Consider the following 17,900-nt stretch of genomic DNA (forward strand, 5'->3'; position numbering starts at 1 on the left):
GGTACAGGATAAAATTAATAACATTGCTATGATTATATACTGTATATCTCTCTATTATAATAAAAAAATCCTGGGACGAGACTTGACTTTTTCAGAGAGATACTTTCATGTCCCGCGAGACGACACTCTGTGCCAAGAGATTTAACCACGCCCGGGGCCGGAAATAAAAGACAAAGAGTAGATGACAAAGTAGAACGTTGTAAACAATTCAAAAACATTGACGCGATAAACATGCAGAGCAGGTTAGAGATAATGAAAGTACTAAAATTCAAATGTCTCAAAAAATGATAGTAAGGATTGCATTAGTTCCAACAAATGGAAGTTATTACTCGGTGAAATAACGGAACAGAGAAAAGAGATTGAATATATTGTTCAGATTTAAACTTTAAGTCGAAGACTTGTAGATCGTCTAAAGTAGTAGTGTTTCTTCCCAATAAAGAGACGTTTCCACGAGAATTAAAAGATTTGTTGTTTGGTGAAAGTGAAATCCACATACGCGAGCGGCAGAGACACAAAGTGGCTGGCGCATATATAATATATGGATATTGTGATAAGGCACTATATAGTGCCTGACCCGGTACAGACTGACGCAGAGACACGTGTAAAATCACACAGGCTTTTATTTTTCTTCACCTGCTCCAGGTGCTTGATCACCTGTGGCTAATTGCACTTCCAGGCGGGGCTGTAGAGATGTCCAGGTGGGCTCCGGGACCCATGCAGCAGCCCCTGGCGGCCATCCCAGATCCCCACAGGGTTGTGGAGAACTCCCTCTCCCATGAAACCCTGTGGGAAAGTGAGGCACCATTGTCAGCCAGGGAGGCTGCCACCAAGCGTCCCGGGGGAGGTAGTGAGGAGCCACACAGTAACACATTAGATCAATTTTGAAGAGTAGAGGCCATTCAGCCTAACAAGCTCATAAGTGCCATTCATCTAATTTCTCAAGAAATCACGTCCAGCCAAGGTTTGAAGGTCCCTAAATTACTACCGTCTATCTCACTGTTCGGTAAATTATTCCATATGTCTATGGTTCTTTGTGTGAAGAAAAGGCTTTTAATATCTGTGTGAAATTTGAACCACAAGCAGTTCAACCTGACAGAGCCTGAGCAAATAAATGAAGAAAGGGGACACATTGCAGCGTCCAGATGGGCAAAGCTGATAGGAGTGCAAAAAGACTTAAACCTGTCATGGCTGCCAAGTGGGCATCTACTAAATACTGACTTGAAGAGGTGAATGCGTATGTGATCAGATATTTTTTTTTGCATATTTGTAATTAATTTAGACCACTTTTCAGAGATCTGTTTTCACTTTTGACATTAAAGAGTTTTTTTTCTTTTAATCTGTGTCAACAAAAGCCACATTAAGTTCATTGTGATTCAATGTTGTATAACAATAAAATGTGAAAGCGTCCAAGGGATTGAATACTCTACATAGGCACTATAAACTATAAATTACCATGTCTGAAAGTGTTAAATTAAGTTTACTGCCGCCTAGTGTCTACTGAGGTAGACCTGACATGAATGGAGTTTAACAGTCTTTGGTGTGCATCTGCTACAGCTGAAGAGCCCATTGTGCATCTCCACATCTTCTAATTAATACCAACACCCTAAAAATTAAAGTAGTTTTCCAGAGCAATGCCAAAGGAGGACAATTTTTGGTTCCCAAAAGAATCATCCACATGAAGGTTCCAGACAGAACCATTATTTATTTAGATCTATAACAGGCTCCATAAGAGGTTATGAAAAGATGATGACAGATTTGTGAAATTTCAGTTGGTTCCTGATTTTTAAAGAACTCTTGCTGCATACAAAAACACAGGCTAAGTTTAGGCTTTCTTGATCTTTCGGTATCCTGCTAAATAGCCTACTAAACATGAAAGACTTCTGTTTTGTTCACATTTCAGGAACTTTTTCAATGCTGAAAGAATCAATTTCATATGCAAAGAACCAGTCACAGAAAGAAACAGTTCCTTTTCAAGCAGTGGTTCAAGCAAAGGAACCCCAAAACCCAGCAAAGTACTATTAAGGAACCATTATTTCTAAGAGTGTACTTTAATCTTCTTGTTTCATTTGCAGAAAACTGACCAGAGCTCCATTGTGGGCAACAAATTCAGCAAAGCCACTATCGTTGAAAACCTAAGGGAGAGGTTGAGCAGCAAGAAATCAGCAGTCAGCCGGGTGATGGGTGTTATCAGAATCCTGCTGTCTGTGACATTTGTCTTCATCTTCCTCTCGTAGGTCCATCTCATCATACAGGCTGGTTTTCATCCAATTTGTGATTTTCATTTTGATCAGCAGAGGTCTTTCTGTTACCTCTTTCAGCCTAACATTTGTTATTGTATGAACAAGTACTGGATTCAGTGATACTGACAAAGTAAACAGGGTTATTATTTTTTAAGATTTTGTCTTGGGTATTAAAAAGGAAAAGTTAATTCAAGACATTTGTGGGGGATAGAGACCTATAACTCTTCAGCATACTGATTATTACAGGTCATTATGAATACAAAAGAGCACAATTTAAGGTCTGTGTTGTAGGATGGAATGTGGACTTGACAAACTCAAACAGATGGTTATGATTCCAATTTCTGAAAACAGCGTAACAGGAATGCACTTAGGCTTTGGAAACATAAATGGCAGATTTGGAACATATTAAGAGCTGGTTCTTCTAGCCTTGTGTGCATGAGAAATTGCATAGACTGAAAAGATAGCTTGAGGGTCCTGTGTCCTGACTTTTTGTGATCGTTTTCAGAGCCTTCTCATATACTAATTCCTATCTGGAGGACCTGCGCTTTGACAATAACTATGTGAGCACATATTTCAGGGAGATTGATGCCCGTAGGAAGAAACAGGTGGGTACACATCATCCATATGAGAGTTCTTAAAGCTAACTGGGGGGAAAAGGGGTCAAGTGGTTTGCAAAGTGTAAAGTATGCCACTAATTACTTGAAATGCATCCCTTCCATCTGAATTGGCTCCGGTTAAGCATACTATATAAGTACATAATATGACTTGGAATATTGTTAATTGTCACACAGTACTGGGGTATTTCAATAGAATATCATCTGCGATCTGTGTCACCCTTTACAACTAGCGTTACCATGTAATTTATATTGCCATTGTATCCAAGAAAAATGTAGCCAGACTACTTTTACACCTGGCATTAAAATGAGTTTCCAGTATGTGATTTGTGTCTGTATAGAGATATGATGCCAACATCCTTGCAAATTTCAAATCCACTTACCTGCTTGTTGTATGCAAATGAAAAATGCATTTACATTTACGTTTACATTAAATGCAGTTGCTCTTTCTTACCACCTCTGAATGTGGTCGAAGTGATAAGATTTGATCTTTATTGTTGCATACACTGTGAGAGCATGATAAAATTCTTGTGCCACAAGTAATTTAGGGCAGAGACACACATAAAACAGCAGGTGGGTACAGTACAGGCCAGGTATGATCAGGTTACCAAGAGTTCAGTGACTTTATGGACTGGGGGAAGAAGCTGTGCCTGAAGTGGGTGGAGCATGTGGTGTGGCTCCAGTAGTATTTACTAGAAGGCTGATGTGAAAACAGGATGAGCTGGATGGTTGGCATCAGAGATGATGTATTCAGCTCTCCTCAGACGTTGGGTGGAGTACACTGTATGAAGCTGTTTAAGGTCTTCTCCAATGATTTTAACAGAGGTGTGGACAGTCATTTGGAGGAGCTTGCAATCCTGGGAAGTCAGGTAACCAGACCATATTGTGATGCAGCTGGTCAGGATGCTTTCAATAGTGCAGCGGTACAGCTTTGATCCAATCATTGTCTAATCACAAGGACATTTACGCCTGGTTCATAATGGTGTCAAGTGCTATCTGATCTTGATTAGATCACTGAAAATGCTTGTTAATATCAGGTGTAAAGAAGTCCATAGTGCCACTGTCAGTAAGGGCATGCAGTGTCATCCAAATGCAGTAATGAACTTAGACCATTGGAGCTTAGCGTGTAGTGGCAAACAAGGAAAGTTCACATTACAAAGTTTAGTGCAGAGAATTATAAAAGAAAATTTTACTCTACATTATGCTTTAATAAATACTGAGTGTAAACAACAGCTCAAAGTTTCCTTATAAAATATTTAATGGATGAAATCCACTTACTGCAAAAGTTTTTTTTTTTGCTTCTGTTATTCTGGTGCAACACTCATGAATTAGCTTGAGTGTGTTTGTGATAACAGGTGGTGTACTTCATTTCATATTTTTTTAAATGTTATTTGTGGTTTCAATCTTATGATTGTTCATTATAACTGTGTTTGCCCAGTAAATTTAATTTACATTTAAGGTCATGTCATATTTGTTTAAATCTTTCTTGAAAATTTTTGCTTACATACTGGACATACTGGTGGTAACAAAAATAATACAGTATATAGAATAATAAGCAATGTTAATAAAAATAAGCAAGTTGACTCTGTTAGACCCCTGTTAGTTTCTCTTAGATTTTTTTTTTTGCAAATTCATTATTACTTTTATGGTTGATATATTTGAACACTTTGGTGTCGTGAACACATTGCAAGTTTGTGCCTTTTTCTGTGAGGGACACCATTTTGTATTTCTAGTCTCCATGATGCAGTATATCTGTTAGGCACGTGATGCACATGCTGTATAAGCCATGAAAATATGCAAAGGATTGGCTATCCGAACTTGAAAAGTGAAAAGAAAAACAAAAGCAAATGTTTTATAGGAACTTTGCAAACGTAAGGCTTGCTGTTGTTATTGATTTTGATTTTGGTGTTTTGATTAAGGGCGGCACGGTGGTGCAGTGGGTAGCGCTGCTGCCTCGCAGTTGGGACACCTGGGGACCTGGGTTTGATTCCCGGGTCCTTCCTGCGTGGAGTTTGCATGTTCTCCCCGTGTCTGCGTGGGTTTCCTCCGGGCGCTCCGGTTTCCTTCCACAGTCCAAAGACATGCAGGTTAGGTGGATTGGCGATTCTAAATTGGCCCTAGTGTGTGCTTGGTGTGTGGGTGTGTTTGTGTGTGTCCTGCGGTGGGTTGGCACCCTGCCCGGGATTGGTTCCTGCCTTGTGCCCTGTGTTGGCTGGGATTGGCTCCAGCAGACCCCTGTGACCCTGTGTTCGGATTCAGCGGGTTGGAAAATGGATGGATGGATGGATGTTTTGATTAAACATGACTATGACTGACGATTCACGCTGTCTCAGGAAAGTGATCCGTATCAGGCAGGACCCCAGCCACCCTGCACTGCCACTTTTCATCCTCCTCCCATCAGGGAAGCGACTAAAGTCCATTCGGACACACACCTCCAGGTTCAGGAACAGTTTCTACCCAACTGCAATCAGACCCATGAACAATCAGTAACCTTGTGTCACCTCCACTGCTACCTGCACATATACTTCTGCCACTGTCTTTTTTTATTCCTAGAATTCTGGATTTATTTATTTACTTATTATACTCATTTATTTATTGTGTGTGGATTGTGTGTGGGTTTTTTTTTTTGTCTATGTTCATTGTTTGCAGGGGCACATGCAAGCAAGCATTTCATTGTACATGGTACTTTTACTTGTACACATGACAATAAAGAATTGAAATTAAATTTGATTATCCACTTTAAGAAAAGAATAAGTGACTGTGTCCATCTGGTTGTTATGTCTCTGTCATTCAAAAAGATGGTGCATCACAAACATTTCTAGTAATAAAATGCATTGCATTTTTTAATTCCAACAGATGGAGCAATACAAGTGTTAACACTGCTTTCATGAATCCCATACCAAATGGCATATAACAGAGACACGTGCATTGCATGGTACTCTACAATCGTGAATTCTGAGGTCTAAGTTGATTAGTTAGATAGATAAATGTAGAACAGCTAGTCCTGAATAATAGGCTAGAAAGCGTCTCTGCCATTTTGTAAATAAAACAAAGTATAAATAATGTTTGTAATTAATCATCACACACCAATTAGTAGATATAATTAATTTTATACTATACTGCTCATAACATATTGCTCATACACAACACTCTGAATCTACACTCAGTGAAGATCTCTGTGCAAAGTGAGCTGAACTGAATTGAATTCTACTTCATTATATGAGATCCCCCATTGTAATGTGTATGTGTATAGAGCAAGTCATTTTATAGCACAGTCACATCCCTTGAGCGCTGACTAAGGTTCTGTCAGGATAGCTCTATTGATAAAGTGAGTATTTTTGAGGCTGTTTCCTGTAGAGCACTCTGATAGACAGGGATGGGGCCTGCTCTGATCCCTCTCTGCTTCTGGATGTAGTGGAGATCTTTAAGTATATGGTAGAGTTGGCCATGTCATACGGCAGGCAGCCAGGAAGCACTTGTGGTTTCCTAGCAAGTTAAAGAAAACCCAGGATACGAGAGTACAACGCATTCAAGGGTGTGGCAGGGAAACCAAATGGGATATAACAACAGGAAGCAGGTATAAATGGCTACATCTTGCCATTGGCTTTTGAATTTAGAGTTGAGAGGTGTGGGCAGAAGCTCATGTTTAAGTAAATGTGGACTTTCTTAATTTCTGTCTTTTTTTTTATTAGTATTACATTAATATTTTCCCTTGTGCTAAATTAAAGACTTTCTCTTAGATACCTTCTACATTCACCCTAATAAATGGCAAATCGTGGTTTTTCATTCATCGCCTTCAACTTATGGAAAGAATCTACACTTTCAGTTAGGCATCCAATTTTAGATTACACCAAGGTCTTAGCTGCTGTGTGGTGTTTGTTAAATCAATAATCTCCAAATCTGTGAAAGGAATTGGATATTTAGTGGACACTGGTTATGCAAGTATGAAGATGTTGTCTGACTGGCAGTAAAGTCAATGGTTATGCCGTCAAAGACAGAAACAAATTTAACTATCAGTTTGGGCTTTTTAGGAAATGGTAAAGCACTGGGCATGTGCTGTAGAGCAGGCTTAGATATAGCAACAAAACACAATAGAATATCAGCATGGTACCTGGTGCAATTTCTAAGAGGCACATTTTCACAGGTACGGTATTTCTTTAGGTTCTTTGTAAATAAAATGTACAGTATACTGAGTTTATTGTGTGTATAGTGTGTTTCTTACATTTCTGATTGTTAATACTGTGTTCCATTTTGTCTGTGCACTTCGTGTTCTCTGTTGCTGCTGGGGCATTACCCGTGTTGTTCAGCTCTAAAAGAAATGCCACATTCAGCATGGCATCACAAAACAGAAAGAAGTATGGTGATTAATGTCTTTGCTGGATCGTGAACTCATCGACATTTTAAATGGTTGTTTCTCTTGTCTTTTCAGGGAAAAAGATACCTGTTGCCATTGAGGCGGGCAGAATGCAGTGACTTTATCTTCCCCTGGAGCCTCTCCATGCACTCATCTGAAATGCGCTCCATGGTGAATACTGAGCTTCTACTTTGGCTGCTCCACATTAGCTGCCCTCACAATTCACAGTGAAAAGAATCCATTAATGGCATTGCCAAGTTATCATCTAAGCTTTCCAAACTATGCTGGTGAACCATAGGATCAGTAGTTTACATTCTCCGGTTAAAGTTATTTTTACCCTTTTGTCTTGTCTGCTCCTGCCAGTGAGAGTCCCTACTGTATACCTGCCTGTCAGAGGAAACTCCAGCCATCCATTTATTTTACTTTTGGGGGGTATGAGGACAGCATATACTGAAGACATATGGGACTAACCTTCTGCTTGTCTTTCTCTTCTTTCATAGATGGTGAGCATGTTGCAGATTATATCTCTGGCCAGTGTTATAAGCGTATTTCTAGTGGTTGACTGGATGCTTTACAGGATTTTTTACATCATTAGGAAGCACTCTTTTGTGCAGTACTCCTTCAAAAGTGAGTGTTGGGAATGTTCTGGCATACACAGATGGTATCAATAGCCACTCCACAGTCAAAACTACTGAGCAGATGGGGATAATAGCATGAGTGGAGGTATAGAAGAAGGGTAAAAGATCAGAATTTCTTTACCGTCTGACATGTCCTGCAATTTTATTGTTGATACAGACATCTTGTCTGTATTCGTCTTCGTAGACAGTCAAGACTGGGGGGCTGCCAAAATACTGGGCCTGTTAAAAGCCCACTGAGGCATTCCTTATATGTTTTTGTCTTGTGCAAAAAATAAATTGTTGTTGTACTAAATAGTATAACCAAAGAAACAAACAATTTCAAAATGTGACCATCTCTGAATCCATATAATAGTCTTATTGATTTTTTGATAAAAATCTCCCTATTTGTTCTTATATAGTAGGTAGCACTAAATTCTTGGAGTTTTTACAATATAAACTTTAAGGTTTGTTAATTAGGGTGCCATTCCAGCAGCATGACAAAAAATGTATATAGCTAAAATATAAATGAAAATAACAAAAAAAACAATACTAAAATATTCACGGTCTTGTAAATAAATGAAATAGTTGTGTGCTACTTTTGTGTTGGTTGTGCACTCTACCTTAGATAGTGTCTTTCTAGATATCAATACGAAGAATTCACTTTGTGTCTTGAATTTCTTTTCTTTTGCTTTTGACATTTTCAACATTTGGTGTAGGATTGAGTAGAAATGCCTTTAACTTTAAGAAGTCTTGTTGTCTTTTTTCTGTCTTCCCCTTTTAAATCCACATTAGATAGTCTTGTTGATCGCTATAACGCAGCACTCAATTATTCAGAACTAGATAAAATAACTCCTTTTAAAACACAGGATGGTCTCCTTTAGGATCTATGAAAGCAGCTGGCTGATGCCTTGAGAGAGTGTCAAGTAAGGCTGGCTTCACTGTGCATGCCCAGGCCTTCTCTGGTCATCAAAGGGCTTCTAACTACAGTGAGTACACACTATGGCGGGATAATAAAGAGTGGCCATGATAACCGGAGGGTTTTGTTCTCTGTGGCTAATAAACTACTTCAGCCTGCGTCTGACCTGATTACTACTTTAACTGAAGACTGTTAAAAATACCTTCATCTTTTCCATGGTAAAATTAAAAAAGGAAATAATTCAACTGATACAAATTCATCCTCCTGTTGTATGTTTCCCATCTTCCTTCTCCATCCAGTTTTTTTTCCAAATTTTTACCAGTTTGTTCCCCATTTATTAATGATCTGCTCTGTAAGATGAAGCCTACTACTTGTGTATTGAACTCCACCCCCACCACACTTCTCAAGCAATCCTTCAAGCCATAATACAGACCGTAATGACAATAATGAATACATCCTTGGACACCAGCTCTATGTTAGCTACTTTGAAAAATGCTTCTGTAATCCCAATAATAATTAAGTCTGGTCGTGATGCTGACAGCCTCGACAATTTTCAGCCAATCCCTCACTTAACTCTTCTGTCTAAAGTTCTCATGCGTGTTGTGGCCTTCCAACTCACCAGTTGCTCAATTTGTAATAGACTGATGGAGCCCTTTCAGTGTGTTTTCAGAGCACAACACATCTCTAAAATTACTCTTCTTGGGTGACTAATGATTCTGGGCAAAGCAGAATATTAATTCTGACAGATTTTAGTGTAGCATTTGACACTCTCAACCAAGATGTTCTACTGTCCAGAATGGAGAACATTCTGGGTATCTCTGACACTGCCCTGCAGTGGTTTAAGTCCTCTTGACTTGGAAAAGAACTACTAACTATCCCAATTGTTTGTCTCATTTCTGAGTATGGAACTTCCCTCCATTGCTGCTAGAACCCCAGTTCCAGTGTACCACCTGCCACATTGCCCCTCCACACCAGCCTCCTGCCTGGGACAGACAATACAATGCCTCTCTTTGTTCATGTCAAGTGAGGTTAGGGAGCATGTACTGGTTCAGCGCATTGTCGCACCTACACACAACGAAACAACTCAGGTTATCCTGGTTGGCAACCTCCTCGGGGGACAGGTGGTTGAGTCCCACACTTTCGGAAATGACCATCTATCTACCAGGGGACAGGTGGTTGAGTCCCACACTTTCGGAAATGACCGTCTATCTACCACAGACAGGTTTTACATGAGTGTCCCCTTGCCCTGGTCCAGCCACTTGGGTCCTCGACAATGAGGATCCTGCAAGCCAGATCACCCTCGGGGAATCGCGCCACATCACGGTAATGCCGTAACTGACACTCCCTCACAGTGCATGTAAAGTGCCTTTTTCGGGACTCCATGAGCAACCACTCATCCATCACAAAATCAAACTAGTGGTACCCAAGGATTCTCTAAAGAGACACCATGCCAAAGGAGTCCTGTCTTCGTCTCAGGTCACTGGATAGCGTCCATGTCTTGCAAGCATACAGCAAAACAGGAAACACCAAGACTCTAAAGACTTGGACCTTCGTCCTTTTGCAAAGATATCAGGAGTGCCACACACCCAAGGAAGGTTTCAGTTTAATTGTGTAAACCCCAAACAGTAAACAGTGAAGTTGCCAGTCTGGTGTCATCAAATTGCAGGCATTGACCAAATCAGTCTTAAAGGTTTGGATTACTTCCATCTAAGACCTTATCCAGGATGTAGACTTCAGAAACCAGGCCTAATGCTGACCACTGTGCACTTTGTCTCAAACCCAGGTGGTCATCACGTTGAGATCAAGGTGGGTGGAACTTCAATGTTGGCCTCATTCCTGCGGAAGACCATAGGTGCCTTCAAGACAAAATCCAATTTTACCATGACCAGCAACAACTTGCGTAAGGCACTCACTTTCTTCATCTTGTTCTTGTCTTTTTCCCCTTTTTCACATTTAGTAGAAATAACTGAAGTATAATATGGTAGTTTAAAAGCCTCCTCAGTCTTGTCCATCTCCTACTTGAAGCGTTCCTCCTTTTGGGTTATGATTTCACTCCAGCCTATAAATTATTTAAATTATCTGACCACATTGTGTGTTCATTGCTTTCTTTGCCTTGTATTTCTCAGTTTGTCTGCACCAATCTTCTTTCTTCTCTCCTCTTGATATAAAGTGTATGGTTTTATGGGCATATGCATTTGAGTCTACAAAAGCAATGGTTCCCATTACCTCCTTCAGATTGCCTTCCAGATCCCAGGAGGATGACCCTTATCCAGTACCTCTGGACCATCTTGCCAGTAGTCGCTCTCTTTATTACATGCTGCTCTGAGGTGTATTGTAAGCGTGTTCGGCGGGTCATTGCTGCCTTCTTTTTCCCAAAGGTGAGGCTGGCACTAAAATGTGAGCAATTTTCAAATGCGACTGCTGCTGATTTTACTTCACTTTCTCTGTCATTTCCTTTACAGCAAGAGAAGAAACGCACACTTTATTTCTACAATGAGCGCATCAGGAAGCGTTGCATGTATAATGAAATACAGCGCTCCAGGGTCAGGAGAAGTGCTCGCTTGGGGACAATAATGGTGTGTATGCAACCTTGTCTTATTTCCTCCTGTAAACCCAGTTTGCTTTTTCTTACATAGGAAGTGTGTTGTTCTAACTGGTTAGACTTCTTCATTCACCGATTCATTTATTTTCTGTGCTCCCTGTCCACTCCCTCTCTCTGTGATTTTTGGACTTCCTCCATTAGGATTTCATTTCCTTACCTGGCATATTCTTTTTGTAAGCAGGCAGTGTGTTCACCTGTTATAAGAGGAAGTGTAATTTCTTTTAACAGTTTTGTCTGCTCAGCTGCTTCCCTGTTAATGTGTGATTCCCCACACTACATCCTCTGCTTCCTCATCTGGAGACAAAAGGGTCTTCTTCATTTGGAACTGGTGTGTTTCTGCAAGGTGGACCTGCTCAGTCTGCCCAAGCAGACAAACCTCCACATTCCACCCACACTCTTCTGTGTATCAACAGTGAATATGAGCAGTGTGAAAGTTCTCTTGTCAGAATGGATTTGAAATTTATTTTCTGTTAAAGAATTTTATTTGCATGTCACAGGGTTGATGTTCAATTTCACTTCCAATTAATTTTTGTAAAGCGGTGTTCACAGAGTACAGCCTCAGAGCATGTGCAGAAATCCATATGTACAATCTATTAACATTGGATTGCTAAACCATACAAAATGTATGTACTTGAACACACACTACATTAAATACATAGTGAAACAGGGTATAACAGTTTAGGGTCTATTAAGGGTAAAATCTGGGATTTAGCTCGTTGATACTGGAGGAAAGAACATTTTAAAACTCCACTGAACAACAGTAATGGAAAAAATAAACTTCTGGGGCGTCCACGATCAGATAGAATGTACAATCATAGACCTAGTGACCATCAGAGCATTCTAGGGCATCTTAAGACATGCTTGATAGTGTAAAAAAAAATCTTTTAATCATTGAATCCCAAATACTCATGACCCACATCTAATATAAAATGAGAACATTAGAAAAATTTATATGAGAACAGGCCATTCTACCCAACAAAGCTCGCCAATGCTGTCCATGTAATTCCTCCAAAATAACATCAAGTTGTGCTCTGAAGTTTCCTAAAGTCCTGCTGTCTACTACACTACTTGGAAACTTTTTTCACATGTCTATAGTTCTCAGTATGAAAAAAAATAGTTTGTGTGAAATTTACCTTTAAGAACTTTCCAACTGTGTCCCCTTGTTCTTGATGAACTCATTTTAAAGTAACAGTCTCAAGCCACTCTACTAATTCCCTTCATAATTTTGAACACTTCAGTCATGTCACCTTTAAATCTACATTTGTCTAAACTTTAAGGACTCAACTCCTTTAATCTTTCATCATAACGTATCCCCTGCAGACCTGGAATCAGCCTAGTCACTCTTCTCTTGACTTTTTCTAGCACTGCCATGTCCTTTTTTTAGCCTGGAGACCAAAACTGCACACAGTACTCCAGATGAGGCCTCACCAGTGTGTTATAAGGCTTCAGCACAACCTCCTTTGACTTGTACCTAATATTCTGCTAGCCTTCTTAATGACTTCTGAACACTGTGTGGAAGTTGACAGTGTTGACTCCACTTCGACTTCTTCTCGTAAGGTGTACTTTCAATTTTCTGACCTCCCTTTGTGTATTCAAACCTAACATTTTTACTTCCTATGTGTAATACTTTACATTTACTTACTTTAAATTTCATCTACCACATATCTGCCCAAGTCAGTATGCTGTCTATTCCAGACTGACACCTGTGGAACACCAAACATAAGCCAATTCTCATAAGGTTCCTTACACCATCACCCTATGATTCCTGTGTCTGCACTAGTTCTGCACTCATCTACATATGGCTCCCTGAACTCCCATTTCTTTTAATTTGATGCCCAACCTCTCATGTGGTACCTTTTCAAATGCTTTCTGAAAGTCAAGATAAATAATATGACATGCTCCACTCTGAATGTATCCTTTGTTGTTTCCTTATAGAATTCCAGCATGTTGGTAAAACATGACCTCCCTCTTCTGACCTTATTCTAATTGTTCAGTAAAACTCCTGTTCTTGCTATGTGTTGTTCAATCTTTTCCTTACTATTTCCTTCCATTATTTTACCTTTGAGGCATGTTAAACTTTCTGGCCTATAGTTGCTTATATCTGCCCAATCACCATTTTTATGCAACACGATAATATCTTTCATTTTCCAGTCCTTTAGAATGTCCTCAATGTACACTACATTCCTAAAAATATTACTCAAGGGTTTATATACTGTACATACTTGCTAATCTCCCTAAATACTTGGGGGTACATTTTAATGGGGTCTGGTGTTTTGTTTCATTTTAGCCTATTTAATCTAAGCAGTACTTCTCCCTCTACAATTTCCAAATCCTCAGTAACAGCAGTAACAATATCCCAGCAATGCCAACCTCTACCATGGAGATTCTCCACTTCCTAACGTGTAAACGTAAGAAAAAAGAAAGTTTAGAGCGTTTCCTATTTCACTTTGCCAATTTGCCAAGCTCTGACAGAGTGAGTGCTACTGAATATTTGTCCTACGTGTTCCTCCACTTAAGCGAGACATCCAGACACAGTTAAGAGGGGCCAACAATAAAGAGCTAAAAGGAACTTAAAATGATGTAGGAACTAAAGTACTGCAGAATATTGCATTTTAATATTACCTCCTCACATTTTGTCCTGGCAAATGAAGAGTTAGGGGTACCCCACTGCTCATTAACTCTCTGTCTTCTCTGATCAGACAAGCAGATTTAAAGGTTTTGAAAAAGACAGATGGTGGCCATGGTGCCAACACCTGTGCCCACTGAGACAGAAGAACATACAAACATATTTGAAAATGACAAATTCAAATACAGCTCAGAAAAGGATAAATATCTCACCAAACACAAATAAAATTAAAAAATCCATGTTCATTCAAGAGGCTAAAAGTCATGTGTGCCACACTGCACGAAAAAGGTAATTTTAAAATGTTTGCTGGATTTTATACTGACAAGAATGAGGAGGTAAAAGTGGTGTTATTTGTAGCAATCTCAGTTGTCCTTAATGACACTACTTTGATGTTGGTTAATATGTGACCTTTGCAATGGACATTACTAGATGATACTTTTCATACAGCTGAACTGGTCATGGTTACTTGAGGATGGACTTATCTGCAGGGGGTTACTCTGTTTAACAGATGACTTTAGTACATCAATTATCGATTTGCGGGAAAAGGGAAAAGTCACTCAGGATTTGAATGTGGATGGCCGGAGTGAGAGGCATCCTTCCTGAAAAGAAAACATGCATTGTAGAGGATGTCTTCCTAGCAGTCATCAGATCCTTTAATCCTCCCTCCTCCTTCAGACCTTCCTTCAACTCCTTCTGTAGCTCAGCTCACAGTTGTGCAATCAGTGCCAGCAAATGTAACACTAGATTTTGTAACACTAGAAATTCAAAATAACCAACAAGTGATTACTTAAAGTCCTGTATAATACTTACTGCATTTGACTTATGTCAGCTCTTTGGTGTCCACCTCCAGCTGGCCCACTGCAAGATAAATAGGGATTTGCCACATAAGTGCAGCCATTCAATGGGTGACATCTCAGCACTTCACTGGAACAGTGTTAGTTTTTTTTACAGTGGCTAGAGTGCCAATCCTGCCACCAACCCTTAAATTTTCCCTTGCAAGTTGGAGGACTTGTTTGCAGGGCTGGATGCAGGTTAATGTCATACCCAGGATGAAGCAACTGCAGGTTAAAGGCCTTGCTCAATATCATTTCTGGTGTTTACAAGATTTGAACCGGCAGCCTTCCGATTGCTAGTGTACATCCCTAGCCTCAGAGCCACCACTGTACCAACAGGGGTAGGAACACATAAAATAACAACTCTAATGCTCCTCTGAGTCTTCATACACACAAACAATGTGCTTTTATTATTAGAGGGGTGCCTAATGCACTTGCCCACAGCATTGTTGGCACAGCAGTCACCTGTTGTACCTCCACCTCCTTTTTAATAAACACTTAGCTGCTGTCAGACAAGCCCTTGCTAATTCTTCACTCCTGACTCCAAACTTATAGAACTCAGAACTAGAAAGGTTTATAAACTTGTCCTCAGTTTCACTTAGAGGTCTCATTTCCTGAGGTTAGAGGGTGTCCCAAAACTGCTCTTCCCAACAGATTCGAGCTGCAGACCTCCACAGCTGTGTTCCATTGATGAGCCAATCAAATTGCACACATCTGACTATGTGTAGCTGCCTTTACATTACATGTCAGTCACATTACACAACATGCCCAGTCATTTCAAGGCATAGTTCACACATTGCTGTCATAAAACATTTTTACACTATGGTTAAAATTAGGGTTATGGGAGACTTACCTTACTCAGGAGTAATGATGGCTATTGAGTAGAAGTGTCATGTTCTGCTGCAGGAAGACATTCTAAGTTTGTACTGTGTAACTCATGACATAAACCAAACAGACGATTGGCTGTGCAGTGGAGGTTCTGAATCACAGAACTCCAAAGATCGGCATCTGAACCCTTCTCAAGAGCTTTTTATGGTGACCCCAGGTATCCTTACAGAGTCAAACAACCAAGGCACATACAAAGGGGTTATTAATCTTGTAGAGGCCTGACAATATTAAGCAGAAGATCACAAACAACCTAATTTCCTCCATGTAGCCAGACATTATCTTTGGAATAGTGATTAGAGATCATTCCATTAATTGACAAACATATTAATGCTGGTGACCGTTGCAGATAAATACCCAAAAACCTGTAACTGTGGTCCAAAGCCTTCTTACCTTTACAATGGCCATGTTACTCTTTCAGACTGTATGGAGACCTCTGAACTTAAAGCCACCCACAGTCTTCACCTCATGTTACATTCCATTCACCTTAAAATCTGGATGTTGAAGTTGAGAATGATGTCACACCCTAGTTGACCGTGTTCCAGTAAAACGTTTGGAAAACCGACACTAACTCCTCCATGAAAACCTCTGTTGTGCTTGTTTTTTCGGAATAAATATAAGTTGATAACAATGCATTGTGTAGTATTTTGCACATCCAGACACTGTAGCAGCATGTCCACGGTTAGAAGTTGGATTGTACTGTGTGTTCAACTGATTTAATGAGACACAAATACAGATGTGCTAATAAACAGTGTAATACTAAAGTTTGTGATGTTTGCTGCCATTTTGGATTGATGTCATAATCTGAAGTTGGACAAACTTGGACTTGACAGACCAGTCCTGAGTTTACAAGTAGGAAATCTGACTTGTGGGGGCGTTCCGGCTGAACATTCCAACTAGAGAGAGGTTAGGTTAGGAGCACACACTGATACAGTGCATTGCCACACCCACCACATGACAAACCAACTCAGGATCCCAGATTAGGACCCGAGTGCAGCCATGCAACGGGTGACACCTCAGCACCACACTATTACCAACTAGGAACTTAAAACTTCCAACCTCTCAGTTCAAATGTAACGCAGCGTCAGAGGCCCTGATGATTGTTAGACGATGATTGTTCCATTATCTCCTAAAACGTCTAGCTGCTTCCTGCTGTGTTTGACACGTCTGCCTTTTCTAGCTCTTCTGTTCTCCTGTGTTTGGACAGTTTTGTCTGCATGACTTACTGTTGCCTCTTTCTATCTTTATTTTTTAGAACTCTCTTCACTATTCTGTTTTTGATAAGCTTTGATGCTTTCTTGTTACAACAGTTTACTCTTTGTCTCCAATCCTCTTTCCGTATTAACACTCGGCAATGTTAGAGACTTTGGTTTCCTTCGATTTAATACTCCACTTTGTATTCTTTGTAGTATTTTATTTTTAAACTTGCTCCCAAATCTTCCTTTTCTCACCAGGTGCGCACTTGGCTTGGCAGACTGTACATGCGGAGCCCAATACTGCAGCGTCTGATAAGCCGGCGCTGCCTCGTGTGCTCTGAACCGGAGACTGAAGAAAGTTTCGTGTGCCCTTCGAAGGAGTGCTTCACAGTGTACTGTCCAATGTGCTGGCAGGATATGGACTGTTTCTGCTATGCTTGCACACCATTTTCAGAGTATGTGTCTGGTGAGAGTGAGAGTGAAAGTGAGAGTGACTCTGAAGAAAGCTGACAGCGCTTTTGAGCTGCCGCTACTGAGTGGTGTATCTGTTTACCCAGTAGATGGCCTTGCTGGTATGCCATCCCAAGGCCTTCCTCCGCCTTTTTCTTTGAAATGTGTTGAATGTAGATGGTGTTGTTGCAAAAGGGAGGGGGACATCTTAGCATTTCATGGACATCTTGGTTACTATTAAATATGTGCAGTACTACATCCCTTGATTATTACATTTTGACTGTTGTTCGGTCCACTTTCTGTAGTGAGAAGTTAAGCAAAATGACACCTTTTATTGCCTAACTAAAAAGATTACAATATGCAAGCTTTTGAGGCAACTTAGGCCCCTTCTTCAGGCAAGATGTAATACAGAAACTGGAGTTCCCTGTGTTTATATAGACATGAGGACAGATACAGCATTGGAAAACCTTTAAGTAAGACATCTTGGATACAGTTTCTGTATTACATCTTTCCTGAAGAAGGGGCCTGAGTTGCCTTGAAAGCTTGCATATTATAATCTTTCCAGTT

The 17,900-nt window shown here is 40.1% G+C and overlaps 1 protein-coding gene across 1 annotated transcript in view; it reads left to right on the plus strand.

Annotated features, from left to right (window-relative positions):
* dcst1 (DC-STAMP domain containing 1) overlaps positions 1 to 17,653 on the plus strand; it is a 75,193-nt gene extending 57,540 nt beyond the window's left edge. Inside the window, exons 9-16 of the mRNA XM_028796197.2 lie at positions 2,073 to 2,230; positions 2,746 to 2,845; positions 7,284 to 7,379; positions 7,709 to 7,835; positions 10,525 to 10,641; positions 10,977 to 11,119; positions 11,204 to 11,317; positions 17,142 to 17,653. Coding sequence (XP_028652030.2) covers positions 2,073 to 2,230; positions 2,746 to 2,845; positions 7,284 to 7,379; positions 7,709 to 7,835; positions 10,525 to 10,641; positions 10,977 to 11,119; positions 11,204 to 11,317; positions 17,142 to 17,393 — 1,107 coding nt within the window. The 3' untranslated portion in view covers positions 17,394 to 17,653. The remainder of the gene's footprint in view (positions 1 to 2,072; positions 2,231 to 2,745; positions 2,846 to 7,283; positions 7,380 to 7,708; positions 7,836 to 10,524; positions 10,642 to 10,976; positions 11,120 to 11,203; positions 11,318 to 17,141) is intronic.
* Positions 17,654 to 17,900: the final 247 nt, after the last annotated feature.

This window comes from Erpetoichthys calabaricus, chromosome 3, assembly GCF_900747795.2.
Source record: "Erpetoichthys calabaricus chromosome 3, fErpCal1.3, whole genome shotgun sequence".
Classification (NCBI taxonomy): Eukaryota; Metazoa; Chordata; class Cladistia; order Polypteriformes; family Polypteridae; genus Erpetoichthys; species Erpetoichthys calabaricus.